This window comes from Panthera pardus, unplaced genomic scaffold (assembly GCF_024362965.1).
Source record: "Panthera pardus isolate Hobbes unplaced genomic scaffold, ASM2436296v1 HiC_scaffold_6, whole genome shotgun sequence".
Classification (NCBI taxonomy): Eukaryota; Metazoa; Chordata; class Mammalia; order Carnivora; family Felidae; genus Panthera; species Panthera pardus.
In genome coordinates, this window is record NW_026526991.1 from 124,008,223 (window position 1) to 124,028,385 (window position 20,163).

A 20,163-nucleotide genomic window follows, 5' to 3' on the forward strand; every position below is an offset into this window, starting at 1 on the left:
TGAGGTTGCCTGCTGTGGGTCCTGATCCACTCACTCCTCTATGTTTGTGATGTCCCTTCCTTTTGTGGTTTTTCACACGAGGAGTTTGGTTATCGACCTTGTCTCCACCCCTCTTACCCTTTCTGATACGGCCTTCTCTCTGTGACTAGCTGTGGAAGGTCTCTTCTCCCAGTCTTCAGACTTTCCGAATCAGTTGCAGTAGATACGGTTGTTGGTTTAGTGTCTGTGGTATAAGGTGAGCTCAAGATCTTCCTATTCTGCCATTTAACAACCACCCCCCACCCCGTGTTTTCTGAGTTCCTTTTAGTTAATAAAATTTTTCTTTTCTTTTTAAGTTGAAAGACAGACTCTGAGCGGATGAGTGAGGTGTGTAGTGTAAGGTGGCAAGAAGTTGATTCAGTGGCTTCTTAACCATGCACTGATGTCAAGTTGCAGGGTGGTTTTGATTTTTAAACAGTTCTGGGTATGAACTGCTGATGAATCATTTCATCACTTAGTGACCTAACAGTGATCTTATTATTATTTCTCACAGTTTGAGGGAATGACTGGGACCTCTGAGTGGTTCTCACTTTGAGTATCTGACGCAATTAGCAGTCACTGGGTACCTGAGGGAAGCGTCATCTCAAAAGCTTTCTCTGTCACGTGCATGTCTGGAGGTTGATGGTGGTTCTCAGATAGGACCTACACGTGGCCTCTCCCATGTGTACCGACTGGGCTTTCTCAGACCAAGTGGCTTAGGTTCTGAGAATGAGTGTCCTAAGAGCCCCAGGCAGAAGCTGTATCAACCTTTTATGACTTAGTCCAGAAGTCATGTAGTATCAGTTCTGCTCTTGTCCACAATAAAAGAAAAGGAACATTAGACCCCACCTCTTGTGGGAGAAGAGTCAATGTCAAATTGAAGGGCATGTGGGATGGAAGGTATTGGCATAGCTATCTTTGGAAAATATAATTTTTTCACAGTTTTAAATAATTTGTATTCCTAGTGCATAAATTTATATGCACAAAAATTGTTAACTGGACATGGAATAAATACTGACTTGAAAAATGAAAGAGCACAAAATCAATAATTCTTCCAGTTTACTTCAGGGTGACTTTTACCTGCTCCGTAAATTGAATTAATATGATTAAAATTCTTATGTTGCATACTAAGGTGATTTTATTTTATAATTTTTAATGTTAATTTTTTGAGAGAGAGTGTGTGTGAGTGGATCGTGGCTCAGATACCACAGATACTCACATTTCTTAGATTTTCTTTAATAAGCGTTTCTTCATTTGATGTATGTCCCAGGCATTTTCTAGAGACTTTAAATGGTGGTTTTCGCTTTTGTTACAGTTTTTACTAGTTATAATTCTTGCACCGGGGAGAAGGTCTGTATCCCCTCATTCCAAATGTTGTCCCAGTCTTATTGTTTCCATCATAAAATTGCTCCTAAATTATACACCACTCCAAACGAATGCAGTTTTAGAAATCACTGAAGGTTGTTCTAAGAATATATATTGAGGAAAAGCTTTGGATAAATAAAAATTTGGGTACTCCTAAACTGCATACAAGCCTTAAATGTTCATTTCATGGCTTTCTACTTTTGAACAAGAGAGATTTCTCTTGCACCAGGTATCTTTGTGGTCATTTGGTGATCTTAGTCTCAGACAGGTCTAGAATATTTTTAGGAATGTCTCAATTTTTGTATAATTACCCACTGCTTTCTGTGAAAATGGTACTTATTAAGAACAGTGAGTTCAGTGAGTTGGCATTGTCCCTATCCCTGTCAAGGCCATGGCATTTGCTTCTGCTCTGTACAAGGGTGCCTGGCTGGGGGATATGTTGAGGGGCTGAAGGCCAGCCTGTGCTCTGTTTATCATGGTGCAGAACTATGTTAACCTAGAGATACGCATACCTTAATTCTAGTCCATACAAAGGTATCTTGTGGGCTTGCTTGTCCTGTTTTTTAGGAATTTTCAGTGTCTAGATGGAAGTAACACTTGAACGCTAGTGTGTATGAGACTCTACATCCAAGGGGTGCCTGCGTGGCTCACTCAACTCTTGATTGCAGCTCAGGTCACGATCCCAGGGTCATGGGATCGAGTCCCATGTTGAGGTCTGTGCCGAGCATGGAGCCTGCTTAAGATTCTCTCCTTCTCCCTCTACATCTCTTCCCTGCTCATACGCTCACCCGCTCTCCCTCTCTCAGGAAAAAAATATATATACATCCAAAAGATACCTAATGCTATGGCAACTCAGAGGAATGGATTACTTCTTCTAGGGACAATAGAAAAAAGAGTTTAGGCTGAGGAGGTGACATTTGTTAGGGCTTGAAAGGGTAGATAGCATTTTGACAAGTGGAAATGAGTGCTGGGGCATCTCAGGAAAATAGAATTAGCAGAAGCATGGAAATAGCAAAGCTCATGACATTTTTGGTAACAAAGTGATGTGGGTTTTTTGGTTTGTTTTTTTTTTTTAACATTGGTGAATGTGGCTGAGTACTGAGAAAGGTAGCTAGGGAAGTACATGGAGTAGTCGAGAAGCTAGAGAAGAGGTCTTTATTTGTTAGTGTAAGGAGTTTATTCAAGAGATTTAGGTAGCTGTGGGAGAGTTTTTGGTTTTCTAAGAGAGACAATTTGGTATAAAAAAATAGTGTAAGGAACGTGTTAAATCGATGTTGGAGAGCTGGAAAAGCAAAAGGAGATCATCGAAGCATCCTGGAGCTAATCATGTGCAGAAAGCAGCTACTACCCCTATAGCTCTTCTGATCAGTAAGAAAAAGCCAACAGTCTAAGTAGAAAAAGGACAAAACAAGAGAGGTGACCATATAAAGGAAAAATAGAAATGGCCAATGAAACAACAACAACAATAATAACTTCTTTGATGAAGATTTTTAGGAGAATGAGTATAATCGTAATGAAAGTGTAAATTGCTATAATTTTTCTGGAGCATTTTTTCAGTATGTACCAAAAACCTTAAAAATAATTGTTTACTTTGAGAAGATCTTCTGAGACTGTGGGTGAGAATGCAGGGATGGTTATAGGTGGAGATGAGTTAAATTGATAAGAGCTCACGTATGACAGTTGTGCAGTCAGAGAAAAGCAGGTGATCTTGTGGTTCTCAGAACATTGCTGTGGTTCCCGTGGGCAGTCAGCTGGCTTCCTGTGAGGGCAGTCAGCAGCAATATCTTGCAGTTATTAAATAGCAGAAATATATAAACAGACCGGTTTCATGATTTTGTCCAGTAACACTAAATAACTCAGAAGTCGGAGCGGAGAAAATTATTCATGTGATACAAGGAGATACTCTAGAGCATAGCCTTGCTGATGGCCATGAAAGCGAGGAGAGTGAGGAACCTCAGAACCAGTATATTTGACTAGAACCTAACAGGTATTCTTGTTTTGGGGGGCTGTCTGCAGTAGGGATTGCCGAGAGAAGTGTCCGCTCTCAGTATGACTAGAATGAATTCCAGGTCCTCGCTCTGATGAATTGTGGCTTGTGACATTGGGGATACAAAGTCTCATATGATTAGGCCTTAATTTGCACTGTGTCAACAGAATAACCCTCAATTATAATAATTACATTGTTAACCTTTTTACATATGTCAGAATTAGCTTTACCAGCTACTTGAAAGGAGAAATTGTTTTTCTTTGTAGTCTAGATGATGATTTTAAGTTTCTGATAATTGGTTCTATCTCAGGAGTTTTCTTTTTTTTATTTAAATATATATATATATATATATATATATATATATATATATATATATATATTTTTTTTTTTTTTTTTTTTTTTTTTTTTTTTTTTTTTTTTTTTTTGAGAGAGAGCACGAGCAGGAGAGGGGCAGAGAGAGAGAGGAAGACAGAGGATCGAAGTGGGCTCTGTGCTGAGAGCAGAGAGCCTGACACGGGGCTCGAACTCACAAGCTTTGAGATCATGACCTGAGCCAAAGTCGGACGCTCATCAGACTTAAGTCACCCAGGCACCCCTATGTCGGGAGTTTTCTATTCTACACCTATAGGCACATAACAAGTATGTTTATAATTCTCTTCACAGGAAAACCTCCATTCTTACGAGAATCTTTTGACCGAATTCTTCTTGATGCACCGTGCAGTGGAATGGGACAGAGGCCAAACATGGCTTGTTCTTGGACTTTGAAAGAAGTGACATCATATCAGCCATTACAGAGAAAACTCTTTACTGTGGTAGGTGATGATACTTTGATGTGAAAAAAAAAGTTGACCTTCGCTACTTTGATGTTTCAAAGACCGAGAAGCAGTGTTCATAGCAGCATTTCTCACAATAACCAAAATAGGGAAACGACCCACTTGTCTATCAACAGGTGAATGGATAAGAAAATGTGTACACATATAATAGAATATTACTCAGCTCTCCACAGGAAGGAAATCCTGGCACAACATGAATGAACTTTGGGAACTTACGCCAAGTGGTATAAGCCAGACACAGAAAGACAAATGCTGTCTGTTTCCATTTCTATGAGGTAACTAGAATAGGAACATTCTTAGAGATAGAAAGTAGAAGAAAGATTACCAGGGGCTGGAGGGATGGGGAATTAGTGTTTAAAATGGGTACAGAGTTCGCATTTGGGAAACTGAAAGGTTCTGGAGATGGGTGATGGTGATGGGTGCAGACAGTGTGAATGTACTTAATGCCACTGAACTGTACGCTTACAAATGGTTAAAATGTCAAGTTTTATGTTGCTTTATCACATGGAAAAGGACAGAGAAAACCCAGTTTAAATAATGAAGCTTTCATTTGTGTTGATCACTCTTTATTACAGGCAGAGGCAGAATTTCTTCACTGAGACATTTAATGGGTCTCCAACCTTCTGATACATCTTAAGAAGTCACTGAGTTGTTAACATCATAGTTGCTAACTGATGTGTAAAGAATGGGATATAAATGAGTTACTCTTTTTTTTATAGGGTTCCTGGATCATCTTCGGTAGTGTATTAGAAATGGGAAGAGTCCAGGAGAAGGGAAACACATCAATAAAAATGAGAAGTGACCATTCAGTGTAGAATATAGAAGAACCGTAAAAGCTTGGCTAATTTCACTGGTCTCTAGCACGTTTCAAGAGAAACCCAAATAGAACATTTGAGGATTTCTTTCTGGCTTGCGAACGTGATTCGGTGGATTTCGCAGAATGTAGAGAGCATTTGATCAAAGATGACTTTGTTATTTTCTCTCAGCCCTGCAGTTATAAATACATAGGCTGCAGCAAATGGGTACCTGTGATTATGCAGTCTCTAAAGTTACCTTTGAGCATGTTTCTGCTCATCTCTCTAGTATCTCCTTTTATACCCAAAGGTGGCACTCAGGGTAGATTATTCAACTTTTTCTTCAGTCTTCAAGGAGCACATCCTGGAAGTTAAAACAGCAGACAGCAAAAAGGAAGCTTTACTTAGGGTTGAAACCCACTCTGTTGAGGGTACAATTAAGACACTGTTTTAAAAGACTGGGCTTTTTGTTCTTTTTTAGGTCAAAGCAGAAAGAACATTTTAAAAGGTTTCTTAGGAGTAGATGCAGTGATCTCAATGAAAAGGAATAGCTACGAGAGAGAGTTCAGAATATAGCACATTTGCCGTTTAGTGCGGAGTTGTGTTGATGGAGAACGTGGACTTTAATCAGACACTATCTTGTTTGGAACTGTGCAGCTTCCACACGAGTGACTTTAGGTACATTGTTTTCTTTATATGAGAAATGGGGACTATAAATCCACCTGATAGGGTCACCTCATGGGAGATAGTAACTATGCCTCATGGTTATAAGTAAATTGAGAAAATCCATGTAAAATGCTTAAAACAGTAACTGGCACACATTTACAAAGTTTAAATTTTCATCAGCATACTCTAGTTAAGAAGGCACAAATATATACTATATGTAATAAAAATACATATATGTAGTATAGATGGTATATATTATTATATAGTTTATTCATACTCATAAATACCAGATGGCATATAGTGTGTGTGTGTGTGTGTGTGTGTGTGTGTGTGTGTGTGTGTGTGTGTGTGTAATAGTATACTATGTATAGGATGTATTTTAAAGACTTTCATTAAAATGTTTTTAAATATTGGGGCACCTGAGTGACTGAGTTAAGTGTCCAACTTTGGTTCAGGTCATGATCTCACGGCTCGTTGGTTTGAGTCCCGTGTCGGGCTCTGTGCTGACAGCTCGGAGCCTGGAGCCTGCTTCAGATTCTGGGTCTCCCTCTCTCTCTCTGCCCCTCCGCTCATTGTCTCTTGCTCTGTCTCTTTCTCAAAAATAAATAAACATTAAAAAAATTTTTTTAATGTTTTTAAATATCTAGGAGTTTGAAAAGATACGGTTTTTAGTTATTTGGGAAAAATTAATTTTCTTATTAACACCTTATTTCTTGATTCATTTATTTACTGGACAAATATTCATTGAGCACCTGACCATACCACAGTATGGACTGTTCTGGGTGCTATCAATATAGCCGTGAAAGAATGACAACCCCTGCCTTATTCATGGAGTGTCTATTCCAAATGGGGAGGAAGATATAAACAGATGAGTAAGTTATTATGTATAGTAACAGAGCAGACTAAAGAAGGGAAGGTAGGATTGCTGGATTTGAGTAGTTGTAGTTTTACCTGGGATGGTCAGGGAGGGCAGTCCTGGAAAGGTGACATATACACAGAGATAAGATTGTGAGGAAGCAATGCAGAGAATTAGAAGAGTTTCCAAGCCTGTGCACAGATCTTGAGGTGGGCCTGTGCCCTGTGTGTTCCGGAACAGCAGAGGCCAGTGTTGCTAAAGCAGAGTGAGCGAGGCGTGTCAGAAGGGCAGCCAGAGGCCTGCTCTGTGTAGGGCTTTGAAAGCCACCGTAAGGACCTGGGCTTGGACCACGAGTGATAAGTCGAGACATTTGAAGGGTTTTGAGCTGAGAAGTGACGAGTTTTAAAAACACTGCTCTCCGGCTGCTGTCTGGAGATGATTGTAGGAGGGCAGACAAGGAAGCAGGTGGGCTGAGAAGGAGGCGAAAGACGGTGTAGCTTGGACCAGAATGATGGCAGGGGAGGTGGCCAAACTCTGGATATATTTTAAAGGTAGAGCCAATGGGATTTGCTAGCGGATGGGAGTGCAGGAGAAAGAGAGGCGTAAAAGATCATCTCCGGTTGGGGGCCTGAAAATAGCACTTCTCTAAAAGGTCTTGGAAGACAGGTGTTCAGTTTGAGACACGTCAAATTCGATAGTAGACAAATGGAGAAGGCGATTGAATACATGACTACAGAGTTCAGAAAGGAGGATGGCTTACAAAGTGTACATGTGTGATTTGGGGCATAAAAAGGGGTATCTAAAGTAGTGAAAGTGAATGCTTACATTTAGGAAAGTCTTGGTTTCAGCGCACTAACAGTTCCAAGAGCGCGAAATGCACCTGGGCTGGAACACTCGACTCAGAGAGTGAGTCTTGATCATACAGAACATTTATCCCAAACACGTGAAAGGTGTCCTACAGATATAAAATCCTGTAAAATGTTGATTTTGCCTTGTGGTACACCCGTAGTCTGATCACATGTTTGTTTAGGCAGTTGAGCTGCTGAAGCCGGGGGGCGTGCTGGTTTACAGCACGTGCACCATCACACTGGCGGAAAACGAAGAACAGGTTGCCTGGGCCCTCGCAACCTTTCCTTGCCTCCAGCTTCAGCCCCAGGTATGAGTGAGTTCGGTTTTCTCTGTGTAATGTGACAAGTCACAGAATCATGAGTGTGGCGATAAACACGAGGTTGTCATATGAAAAAATGTGTCCAGCGAAACTTCAGAAACAAATACTGCAATAGACAAGCATGTTCCTCCAGTGAGATCCATTTGACATGAACAGAGAATTTCCACGTCCCAGCATTTTTCCCCGTCTTCGTTCTTTGCCGTTGTGTTAAAATGCCACAGAGCTCAGGTGTACTTGTGTTACAGGTTTCTTTCACCTGTGGCTCTTGTTCAGTTTATGCAGACCTTTTTTTCCTAAAGAGTTGTTTATTCCTTTCCTCTCCTGGTCCTACATTTTGCTGGTATGGAGTATGTTGAGCATTTTTTTTCTCAATCAAATAAGCTGTAATAACTGGCATATCAGAAGACTAGCGGAGGGGAGAAAATGGTTCAGGATTATTGCTTCTTCACAATTTGTTACATAAAATATGTAACATTTTAAAAGTTTTCTTACACTTTATTTGACCTGTTTCGGTTTTTATCAAAAGTATATTATGTTTACCTCATGATGTTTGAGATTAATTTAAATATGTAACAATACTCACATTCAATTAGATACATTGAACATCTAACCTCAGTAACCTTCCTGTACAGAATTCTAGTAGGTAATTGGGATATATGAATAAAAATTGAGAGGTGGTTTCTAGACTCAGAAGTTAAGATAACTGCTTTGTAGAGGAAAGGAAGACTTCAGAATTCACTTGAATTTTATGTGTGTGTGTGTATGTATAGACAATACTCAATATATACCTAGAAGAGAGAGAAACTTTCTGCCCAGGAGTTAATAAACGATAGGTTTTCAGTAGTACGCAAACGTTTGTGCATTGGTGACTGAAGTTAGGATTGTCGATCTTTTGCGGTCATGGTTCACACATATCACTCAGTTCCTTATGATTCTGTTTTCTAAACCAACTGACACAGTCTTACTTTATCTCTTTGTAATAATTGTTCTAGTACATTTAAAAACAATAGAAGACTTTGATCATCCAATTGGTGTGGGTCAGAGAAAGGCACCTTTAGGTCCGCTTTGGGGAATGTGATGATAAAGCTGAATTTGTATTTATTACTGTTGTTGATAATGATGTTTCACTGACTGGCCACTGTATGCCGGGCATACCACCACCTTCTTCAAGTCTTCGAACTGAGTACTTGATCTGTTTCGTAGATGAGGAGACAGGACTTGCTTAACACCACACAGCCAGGGCTGCCTGGGCGGCTCAGTCAGTTAAGCGTCCGACTTCGGCTCAGGCCATGATCTCATGGTTGCTGAGTCCGAGCCCCGCGTCGGACTCTGTGCCGACAGCTCAGAGCCTGGAGCTGCTTCAGATTCTGTGTCTCCCTCTCCTGCTCGCGCACTGTCTCTCTTCCTCTCTCTCAAAAATAAACGTTAAAAAAAAAATACATACAGCTAAAATGTGGCAAAGCTGCAGTACTTGATGAGCAGATGGGTCCTAACAGATAGTCATTCATCAGGTGACCATTTGTTACCACCGAGAAAAGCCGCACGTACATTCCACAGAGATAACATTTATCTATTTTTGGAAGTGGTGGTACTTATACCTCAATTTTGTCTTTTAAATTGTACACAGGCACATTTACTAATTATAGGATGTTCGTATTTTTTTCCCTTTCTCCACACAGGAACCGCAGATTGGAGGAGAAGGAATGATGGGAGCCGGCCTATCATTTGAACAATTGAAACAGCTGCAGCGATTTGATCCATCTGTTGTGCCAGTTCGGGACACTGACATTGCTTCTCTCGGAGATGCCAGAATAGAAGACACGATTTGGCTGGCAAATAAAGATTGTATAGGTTTTTTTATTGCAAAATTCATAAAATGCAAAAGCACGTAGGATCCATAGAAACGAAAGTTCCAAACATTAGCTCTATGGTTTTGTTTGGTTTTCTTCCTTCCTTCCTTTCCTGCCTCCGTTTTTTTGTGTTTTTTGTTTTTGTTTTTTCTTAATCAAACTGTTGTCAGGCCTGGTGATTGATGACATAGTTGCTAAGGAAACAGAAAAGGCTGCCAGCTGTTGTACCAGGGAGCAAGAGGCTTAAGAGACCGCTTCACGGAGGAGGTAGTTGGGGGGTGGTACAAGATTATATTTTGTGTTTAAAATATGCTTTTTCTTAAGAATTTAGCACAGTATAAAGAAAATGAGATGCCTACAGATATCTGGAGCATATTTTCATTTGGGGTTTTGTGTTTTAATGTATGAAGAATACAAATCATTTTTAATGTTAAAATCTGTGATGATAACAAGAGAAATAAAATGAGTAATACTTAATTTGATAAAAAGTAGTGTTTTGTTCTTGAGAGTTCCTAAGGGGTGGTAGTTTTCTAAAAATTCAGGGCCTGGGAACTATAACGCTTTTCATGTACTCATAACTGAGGTGAGCATTTTATCTGAGGTTTTCTGCTTACTATTTGATCAGTCAACTCTTTGAAATGAAATCTGGACCTCTCCTAAATGGTAGTGTGTCTTCACCATGTTTACTTTTTTTTTTTTTTTTCCATGCTTTTAAACTGAAAACTACAATGTTTTCTTCACTCTGTAGATTAAAATTATGAGAGTATTCCACAGTTTGGGTACTACCTTTCATCATCCCCTGGAATACCTGTTCTGCAAGTTATTGTGATAACTGTGGGAACTGGCTTGACCCTTAGAGCCAAGCTTTGGTGTTCTGTTGAACATCAACACATTCACAGAACTCCCAACATCAGACAAAGCAACTGTGAGTATGGTAGATGAAGACAAAAAAAGGGCACCTCATGATCAAATCTGGAATCCAGCAAAATCCAGAACATCCCCTAAAAGTGACCAGACATGCCACTGTTAGCAGCAATGTGACTGCTCTTACTAAAAATTAATTATAACCTTAGGCTTGCTTCATCCTATTGCTTTTTAGAGAAGATATATTTAAGTACTCAATACCCAGCCCTTATACAGTATTAAATACATCTAAATGTTTTGTTAACTTCCTTTTGAATCATCTCAGAGTTTCTCAGCCTTGGGCATACAAGGTGGACAACTGGGAACAACTACCTGATAGTTTCCTTTTTTTCCCTCCTAGGTTTCTGTTCAGAATTTCTTCCATCTATTGTGTCCATCAAGATTGCAAGGTCTCTCGGATCAGGTAAGCTCTTCAGCAGGCCTCTTCTTTGAAGAAGCCTTTCTTGAATATCCTTCTCCGAGGTTGGCTTAGGCATTTCTGTCTTTCCATATATCCCTAGGACCTACTTCTGCTGCTGTCATGGTACTTAACACACTCACTCTTAGTTTACTGGCCATGCCCTTTACCCCTCCCCCCATGCTTGGGAAAGTCTTGGAGGCAAGAACCCTGTTTTTTCTGTCGCTGCTTTAGAGCAGATCATCAATACATGCTTATTTAATGGGGGAAAAGATATTTCAGGCTCCATAAGATTCAAATGTGTGACTGACTTCGTTATATCCTTCATTCTGCCTTTTATCCAGTAGATGTCGTTGGACTAAAGAGAAACACGTTTACCTGTGGCACTTCTGTCTCTAGAGCTCACCACATTTCTCCAGACTTCCGGTGTGTTTTAAAAAAATCCATTTCTTCCCCTGCTTTCTGCCAAGCCTTTTGTGCTAAGCTGGGATGAAAATCACAGACCGGGAGTCCAGCAGTAAACATGTAAACTGTTGATTAACACTGACAAATGTCAAAATACAAACAATGCAGGCAAAACTGATGAAAAATATTTGCATATTAAAAACAGCAGGACAAAGAATATTGTTAAAAATTGTTGCTTTGACATAGACAGTTTCAGTGGGTTTCTTTCCTTCAAAAAGTAGGGCAAATTGGAAAATAAAACACATTTAAAGGACTTAAGTTTGAGGAAAAAAATAGAACAAAAGGGTAAAAAATCTGGGAAATGTGGAGGACAATTAATATATTATCTCTTAACATACTTAGGGTTAACATATTCTTGTGAAACAAAAACATTTCAGTTTAACAGTGAGTACATTTTACTTCAAAACCCTGTGCCATAGTTTACTTTAAATCGTAAAGTGAAGTACAAGTAGTTGAAAATACAATTTAGCCAGAATTAAATAATTGACCCAGAACGATCTAGTGGCTGTTTTCTCCAACAGTGTGACCCTTGACATAGAAATAAGATTAGTGTCCAAGACTAGTAGCATTGTATCATTGAGCAGAGGGATGAGGGTGAGGATTTAAGTTTGACATCAAGATGGATCTTCATTTTAAAAACGAAAGAATAATAAAAACACTCTGAATCAAGAATTGCCACACATGTAAAACTAATGTAGGAGAAAGATTACTCTGCTCGATCTTAAAGGATCTTTACCTACTGTACGTGATCATTTTATCCGACATCACGGGAACGTCGCTAAAGTAACGTCAGTGATTAGCGTTGCCGTTGAGAGAGCTGCTCCACAAGTGGGCACTGGTGTTGAAAAGAGGACGTATTCTCAGCTATCAGAATCATCCCTAAAATGGCAATTAATACTTCTACTAGTAAACAGTGCAGAAAGCCAGCTCTTTATTTGTTTTATATGAATGACTTTAAACCAGATTTGTTGAACAGTTCAGTGTAGCTGACAGTGAATGTTTAACAGGAATGCATAGCAGACCATGTTAAAAATGTGGCATTGTCCCAAAGTACAGTATGACTAAGACATCCTACATTTAGCAGCACCTTTTTGTAACAGTAACTTAAATGAGCAGTAGAGAAAGAGCATAGGAAAAACTGAAACGGATTTGACAATAAAACACAGAACTATTAAGGACATTTCCAGCATTTTCTAGGTCGACTACAAAGATCATGATTCTACAACTGAGTAGGTTAAGATTAAGCCTTTGCTGAGTGAAGAGACTAATTTTACATTCCACAAGTCAGTAAATCTCCCATTGCCCTTGGGATTATTTCTTCATTTACAAATTTAGAACACACTGTTTACACACATATAGATGTTCATGTCAAATCCTGCAATATAGTTCTTTTGAGGAACACTCTGATTTGGACTACTATGTTTCACAGTAAAGTGAAAAATTAAGAATCCAGATACAAATTTTAAAACCGGAATCTGTTGGCATGACTCGTTGAAAGATTAGTGGTAGCAGCAAGTAAGATAAATACCAGTTATATTTCAAGAATTTAAATATTCCAAAGTCATTAACCGGGATGAAAGTTCAGAAATATTTTATACAGGTAACTGTAACTGGAATATGGTTTCCCAATGATACGAATATTTTACATCAAAAATGTTTACGACTCCCGTTTTTATCTTCAGTAAATAAATTTGTCAACAGTACAGAGCTAATTAACAAAAAGATTAATTCTGAGGAAAATGTTTCTTCCATTAGCGGGTAAAACCCTTAAAGTGTAACTCATTTGTAAAACTGAGTTTTTTTGTGCAGGGAGGGAAATAAGGAGTTAAATGTGAAACAGTTTTACATATAAAGCTCCAAGAATATTTGGCAAGAACCTGGAATAATCAAAGAAGCAGAACAAAACTAGATGAACCCACTTAATAATAATTTTACAATGTGTAGATCTGAAGTTAGGCAATTATAGATGGGCCTTTTCCAGGGACAAACTTCAGGTGCTAGGTACTTGCACACCTAATACTGTCTTACCTGTCCAGTCATAACTGGACAAAGTGGACACATAAGTGACACGGAGAAGGTTTTAGCCTTAGCGTGGCAACCACACTGTGAGCTGCTGACAGTGCTATCTTTGACGCGTGGAGAACAGCATCTTCCGGGCTCCCCTTCAGAGCAGGTGTCTAACATAGGAAGATATTCTTAATGTTTTGTTCACTTCAAGTCCCCTCATTTTGCCCTGATTACTTCTGAAGAGCGGAAACTTTGGTTGTAAGAAGCACTTCTGGGTTTTGACGGACACTGGACGTGTTGGAGTTGGTGGTAAGGAACAGAATGAAGGGTAAATCTGGGGGAGAGAGACCACAGGAACGATAGGCAAGGTTTAGAAAAGGAGGTGGGAGAAGTTAGAAAAATTTATTTTCCCACGAAATAATTCTACAAGCTGTGTAAACATTTCTCACTAAAACAAATACTCAAACACACAAAGATTGTACATTTCCAGTGAAACACTCACAGTTAAAAGTTGCCTGTGTTCTTACTCTAGGAGCAAACACAAGGAGCCAGCACATGGATGCCTTCCTAGTCACCTTTGGCAGCGAGCTTCCTCACATTCCCTGACTGCTCAACGGATTATTAAAGCGACACGTAACACAATTAAATACAAAGCCAGGTGGGTAGAATTCTAGGTCATCAGTCTCGAGTCTTCAGCACTCGGGTCCATCTCAGTCACTCGTGCACACTCGTACCGCTCTTACACACAGACGCACTTGCACACAGAGAGGTCCGGCTCGTCAAGTCCAGTGCAGCGACATAAGACACTAACTACTCAGAACGTGTTTGTCACAATCGGTGTGAACTGCATGGATTAGAACAACCTTTGGAGTTTGGTTATATTTACCATAATTTATGGTCAAAGTTATAAACTTACAAGGATGGTAAAACATTCAGAAATCAAACCTTTTCAAGTCAAGCAATCACGCGTATTTACAGTATGTACAGACTTTCTACGAGAACGGGGGTAGGTGTCTAGACGATATAACAAATTTCCTGAAGGTGGGCATCTCTAGTCCCTGTAATTCATAAAGCAAATCTGCTGACTTGGCATTAAGACTCTAAAATAGTGTGATCAAACATATATATATATATATTTATATATTATATATATAATTATCATAAGAAGGTGTTTGCAGAAATAACATTTACAAACTATACAGTACACAGTACTAGTACATAGAAAATAGATTCTAACTTTATGATCCCCTTTGTGTAAGGCAAGACTGAATCTGTCCCCAAATTTAGTCAGCCAGAGGTACAAGCAAGAAACAGTGGTCCATGGATAAATGAGTATGCAGATCTGGTGCCTACATATTAAAAATCTGGAGAATCAGGAAATTCCACTTTTATCTGGGCCAATTCTGGCTTGCTGGATACATTAACTACATTTTTGAAAACATCAACTATGTTTCTTAAAATACTAAAGCCACCGGGGTGGCAACAGATTTTGTTCAAGTGGCAGCTATCCCAAACAGTTTTTGAAGAGTCCAGTATACAACCGGAGCACTGCAGCCAGACGAGGCCAACTTACGTAGCACTTGCAAAAGGAAAAAAAAGGTATATTAATACTCCTTATCAATCATGCTATTGCTATTCAAGCAACAGCAATACAGAGTATACAAGACAGATCACATCTGACTGCAACGTAGACCCCAGAGATTTAGTCTGAGGATGGTGTCATACAAGACTTTAAAAAAAAAAAAAAGAACAAACACACAAGAGGGCAGAAGTCACTGGCGGATGTAAACATCCCTGCTCCACTCCCCAGCCTCGTTCCGTTTCCGGGCTATGCCTTCTCCATCCTTGTCACAGTAGCGATCCTTGGATTTATGCCGGCCGCGCTGTTTGTTGCACTCGCCGTGGTCCTGCTCTCGATCCAGGTCCCTGGCACGGTGTCGGGCTTCCCTGTGTCTGTGCTCGCTGCTCCCGTGGGGCTCCTCTCTGTGGTTGTGGTCGCGGTGTGGGGCGTAGTGGTCCCCGTGTTCGGGGGGGTAGTCTTCCTTCGGCTCCACGTAGGCAGAGTCTCGACTCTCCTGCGTTTCCGAGTCAAACGTCTCCTGCCTGGAGAGGCCTCGACTCGTGCCACCACGATGGCTGTGGTGCTGGGCGGAGGACGAAGAACGGTGGTGGGGTTTCTTGACGGGTTCCAGGCAGGGCTCTTCTTCAGCTTGGGAGGCGGAACGGGCAGGAGCAGAGCGCGCAGTCCTCGGATCTCCTTGAGAACCCTGGCACGGGAGGAAGGCGGCGCAGGCATGAGCCAAGGCCAGAGCGTCAGGAACTAACATGTCAGAAAAGCAAGCCCACGCATTCAGGTTTATTCCCCTCTAAGTTTCTAGAATGAAATCTCACCTACTCAGTTACTCCGTACGTCTGATAACACCCAGTGGCATTTCTAAGGTTTGTACTACATTATACTGGACTTGAATTTGTAAGAGCCCACAACAGCATCCGGAGGAACTTTCTTTTTCCCCTTAATGACTAAACGAAGGGGGGAGGGGATCCTTTTATATGTTCTCTTGGAGTTCAAATCAGATTCAGGGCCCTAAGGATTTTCTGCACACAAGTGCACATTTAACTACCTCTACCTGAATACACATGGGAAGATAAAAAATGCTTAAGATGTTGGCTTTGGATTGAGGGGAAAAAAGTAAAATGACAGGTGCTCCCAACAGCACTTAGCATGAGGAATGTACTGTCCTAAGTCTGTCTTGTGGATTAATTCATTAATGCAGCGGCCGTAGGGGACAGGTTGCCATCAGTCTTCGTGAGGCAAGGGGCACGTGAGGAGCTTATCCAAACTTACATGCAGAGTAAGCGGTGGAGCGGGAATGTGACCCCAGGCAGTCTGATTCCATGGTTGTGCTACATAGATGGCATAGGAAATTCTATCCTTGTCTTCTAGAACATGTAGTTAGGGAGTTTTAAAGTTTACATACGTCTGTGGTATATTGTTTACCTGGTTTGTTTACGATCTTCAGTGGGAGCTGTGTACCCGTAAAAGACTCAGTGTGGATGGAGCTGCTCTAACTGGAAGGAGTGCTGTGCTGGGTGACTGGGAGTGGATCCCGGCCATGTGACCTAAGGCAGCTCGGTTTCTAGGGCGTAAGGAAGAGCTCCTCTTACCTGTGAATTAGAGGCTTGAGTGGGGCTAGTAGGCAGAGTCGAAGTAGCTAAAGTCCGGCTAAGGAGAGGGTTGGGGAGATGGCTGCTGGGGGGGTGGGTGGCCTTCCAGTAGGCCTCCAGATAGTCGGCAAGGTGCTCACAAGCATCCTCCAGCTGGTTCTCGTCCAGGATCACGTCAAACAGCTCCTGCAGAGACAGACACTTCAGGCGGCGCCCTTAGCCAGCCCCGCACCGGGTGAGTTTCACACACACACTCACACGAGGGAGGGGCTCAAGAGCTGCACCACTTTGTATTTGCTCGTGTGCTCCTGCTTTCTCCTTACCTAACTGGCTGACTGCCCTGCTGAGTGTGATTGCCCGTCTGTCCGCCTGAGGTCGTCATTTACAACCCTCGATGCTTAACCGTGGCAATCACCAGAATATGAAAGGTGTCGTGAAAGTTGTTTAGGACACGATAGAAAAGAGAAGTAAAAAAAGAAAACAAAAATACAATCTGGACAGTACAGAAGAGGCCTGTTTTTTGACATGGAGACTATGAAAAACTTGATCTTGGAAATGACTGAGGCCCGTTTAGGACATGAAATTTGGCAGAAAAAAGCTGAAACCACAGATGATTTGACAGGGTGCAAACTTCAAAATATTCTAAGCAACAGAAAATTAATATAATCAGAACTCTTATAGCTTCTGCTATACCTGCATATCAAAACAAAACAAAAACCCAGAGGTGATCTAGGGTCCCAAAGCATGATAGGTAAAGGAGGGATTAGAAGGAAGAAGGTGTTTTGAGTGTTCAGAAATTTGTTTTTACGTGGTCTCAAATCAATTTCTCAGTTGTTAAGAGCCAGCAATTTGCTCCCTATTATTAGAAGTGAATAGTAATCCCAAATCCATTTTAGCAACGAAATTTCTGAAACCACAATCTTGTTTCATTTAAGACAATTAGATACTAACAGTGCACGGTCACCACGGAATGCACTGTAGCTTTTTGTAAGCCATGATCTAGACAAGCGCTTGTGGGAACGGGTGGGACAGTTCACCTCTTGGGAGTGAGGACCACGGCTCGGTGGGGAGAATTCCGTCCGGTGTTTGTGTGCCTGCCTTGTGGATATAATGCCAGGTCTGAGGACGCGGAGTGGATTGTACCGTTCCGAGAGACCACTTACCGGAGGACACTGAGCCAGTTTGTCTGCTGCTACCATCTGGACATTGAGGTGTTTGGCTTGAGATTTCCCTCGAGATTTTATTAACCTTTGTAAAACCTGTGCGAGATAGGGTGTAACGGGAGAACATCTGCACTCAGCTGAAGAAGCAGCTCAATAGACTGAGCTACAAAATGTCTAAGATTGCAGAATTAACGCGTTCACACACACGTCAGGTGCAGGCTTCAAAAAACATACCCAGCTAGCATGGAGCTTATGCCGAAGCTTACCAAACCTCTGGTATCGTGGCTCCTTTGTGTTTACAAAAACTGAGAACCCCAAGAGCTTTAGAACATACGCCTGTTACATGTGAACATATTACTTATTTTTGTACAACTATCTATAGTTTTTTGCAAAGTCTCCTAGCTACACTTACTTTTAACCTGCTACTGTGTACTGTTTTGGTTGGAATAGGTGAAGAAATTTATCCTTCAACACACAGGGAATTCAGAAGAGGAGGAGTATTTTAGTAGCCTTTGCAGGTAACTGTGGATATTGTCTTTTAACATTACACCAAACTACTTTCTTCACGACAGTCTGCACGTGAAAGCTAACACCCTATCCATGAACTTCTCTCACTCTCAAATTCCATTGCCCCGTCTCGAAATTTGAACGGATCTTTTACCAGGCATGATTTGTAACATCATTCATTCATCATCTGGAAAACCAATGGTGCACGGAGTTCTTCAGATCTTCGGACACATTTTTAAAAGAATATATTTGCTATTACCACTAATCTCAGAAAAGTCTGTCTTTTGAGAAGCTGGTAAGCTCTCAGGTAGATTCGAATTTTCTGAAATTCTGTTTTTTTGTTTGAAACCTTCAGTTTTATCACTGGTGACAAATGGGAAAAGATCTGCCAAATAAGCCAGTCTGAATAAACATAGTATGCCAGTTGTTCTTTGAAATAAAAATGGTGTTCCATGAAAAAAGCTACTTGAGTTTGTATTTCGAAGTGTCCTCAAGATAGCTAACTGCTAAAACTGTAGCTGAAGCACTTTCAAATGTACTTCCTGTTTCATTACACAGGATATTGAAAAGGCTTGTATTGAAGAGTCAAATTTTACTCCTGTGTCAGGACATTGCTCAGTGCGACTGCACGGTGGTGGTCTTCTTCACTGTGGGTGCTGTCTGGTACCAGTCTCGAGTCATGGACACTTAACTTTTACCCACCTTTGCACCATCAGTGCAAATGCCCAAACACTGAAAAAGGAAAATAATGTCTCAGTATTACTGTGGAAATCATTTTGACCTTGTGGACTCTCAGCAAGTTTCTCAGAACCTTCCTCCAGGAAACCAGGGACCACACTTTTAGGAATCACTGTTGTAAGCCATGAACCTATGGTGTTTGCTTATATTAAGAACTCTTGACTACCCTGTCTCTTCACACTCCTGATGTTAGAAACATAGCCTTTTACAAGTGTAAAGCACAACATAAACGCCATAGTGAAGTGTGATTAGAGAGCAGACAAGAACAACCCCACTTACCTTAGGAGAAGAAATCTTTACGTATACTATAATGGGGGCCAAGGAAGTTTTACTAAGTTGAGCTGGATGATTAATAGTATCTGCGTCAAGGACTACCAGTTGCAATGTTCTTGCAAGTTCAAAAATCCTTTCGATTTCACTCTGAACTTCCGCTGTAAAAGGTTAAGCAGAGTTCAATTAAAGTATTTTTAGACCCAATAGAAATCAAGTAAAATGCTACACTGTTTCTTCACCTGGAAGGCAGGTAGGACAGCCAGTAGGCTAATGTTCACAGGTAACAGAGCTGATAAAAGGTATCCTTTGGAAAGAGCTGTCTCTCCAAAGTACCTTTAGAATTGAGGGAAGTCTTTCAACGAGCTATAAAATTTGCTTCCAGTATAACAGTTTGAGTAGGAGAATCAAAATAGTTGGCTATCGGTGCTGACTTACTTTTTGTGCTGTAAAACTTCACTCTGTGAAATCATTTCATAAAAATGTTGTAAAATAGAAACAATGTGTTTGTTTCTGACCACGTTACCATAGCAACTGTCACCACCTTTCTTTTCACTGTATCAGCTTAATCTGTGTTTATACTGTCACCTATTGGTATGCTTTCTGGATATGATAATCTAGACAAATGTATTAGCAAGCTGAAATACAACATTAAAAACAGGAGAGACGTTAATGGTATCTATAACAAACTTGTCCAAAAACACACTTTTCATGGTTTCTACCACCAGACGAATGGTCCTGCAGTATTCCTATTCTAAAAGGGTAGTTCTCCATTAGAAGCAGCACTACAGGGCACCTGGATGGCTCATTCAGTTGAGCATCCGACTCTTGATTTCTGCTCAGGTCATGGTCTCGCGGGTTTGTGAGCGCGAACCCTGCATCCGGCTCTCTGCTGACAGCATGGAACCTGCTTGAGATTCTCTCCTTCTGCCCCTCCCTTGCTTGCACTCTCTCAAACAAACATTAAAAAAAAAAAAAAAAAAAAACAGA

The 20,163-nt window shown here is 40.7% G+C and overlaps 2 protein-coding genes across 17 annotated transcripts in view; one reads left to right on the forward strand and one right to left on the reverse strand.

Moving 5' to 3' along the window:
* NSUN6 (NOP2/Sun RNA methyltransferase 6) overlaps nucleotides 1-19,836 on the forward strand; it is a 69,878-nt gene extending 50,042 nt beyond the window's left edge. For 3 of the 5 annotated variants that reach the window (XM_019460641.2, XM_019460642.2, XM_053895603.1), the window contains 4 exons: nucleotides 4,034-4,182; nucleotides 7,550-7,675; nucleotides 9,367-10,864; nucleotides 13,863-19,836. In XM_019460641.2, the coding sequence (XP_019316186.1) occupies nucleotides 4,034-4,182; nucleotides 7,550-7,675; nucleotides 9,367-9,579 (488 nt within the window). In that variant the 3' untranslated portion in view covers nucleotides 9,580-10,864; nucleotides 13,863-19,836. The remainder of the gene's footprint in view (nucleotides 1-4,033; nucleotides 4,183-7,549; nucleotides 7,676-9,366; nucleotides 10,865-13,862) is intronic. The other 2 variants (XM_019460640.2, XM_053895602.1) reach the window with 2 other exon arrangements.
* The window catches only part of CACNB2 (calcium voltage-gated channel auxiliary subunit beta 2), a 386,015-nt gene continuing 378,084 nt past the window's right edge, over nucleotides 12,233-20,163 (reverse strand). For all 12 annotated transcript variants that reach the window (XM_019460628.2, XM_019460630.2, XM_019460627.2 and 9 more), the window contains 4 exons: nucleotides 19,183-19,334; nucleotides 17,659-17,754; nucleotides 16,496-16,681; nucleotides 12,233-15,597 (listed from right to left, as the gene is read on the reverse strand). In XM_019460628.2, coding sequence (XP_019316173.1) covers nucleotides 15,103-15,597; nucleotides 16,496-16,681; nucleotides 17,659-17,754; nucleotides 19,183-19,334 — 929 coding nt within the window. In that variant the 3' untranslated portion in view covers nucleotides 12,233-15,102. The remainder of the gene's footprint in view (nucleotides 15,598-16,495; nucleotides 16,682-17,658; nucleotides 17,755-19,182; nucleotides 19,335-20,163) is intronic.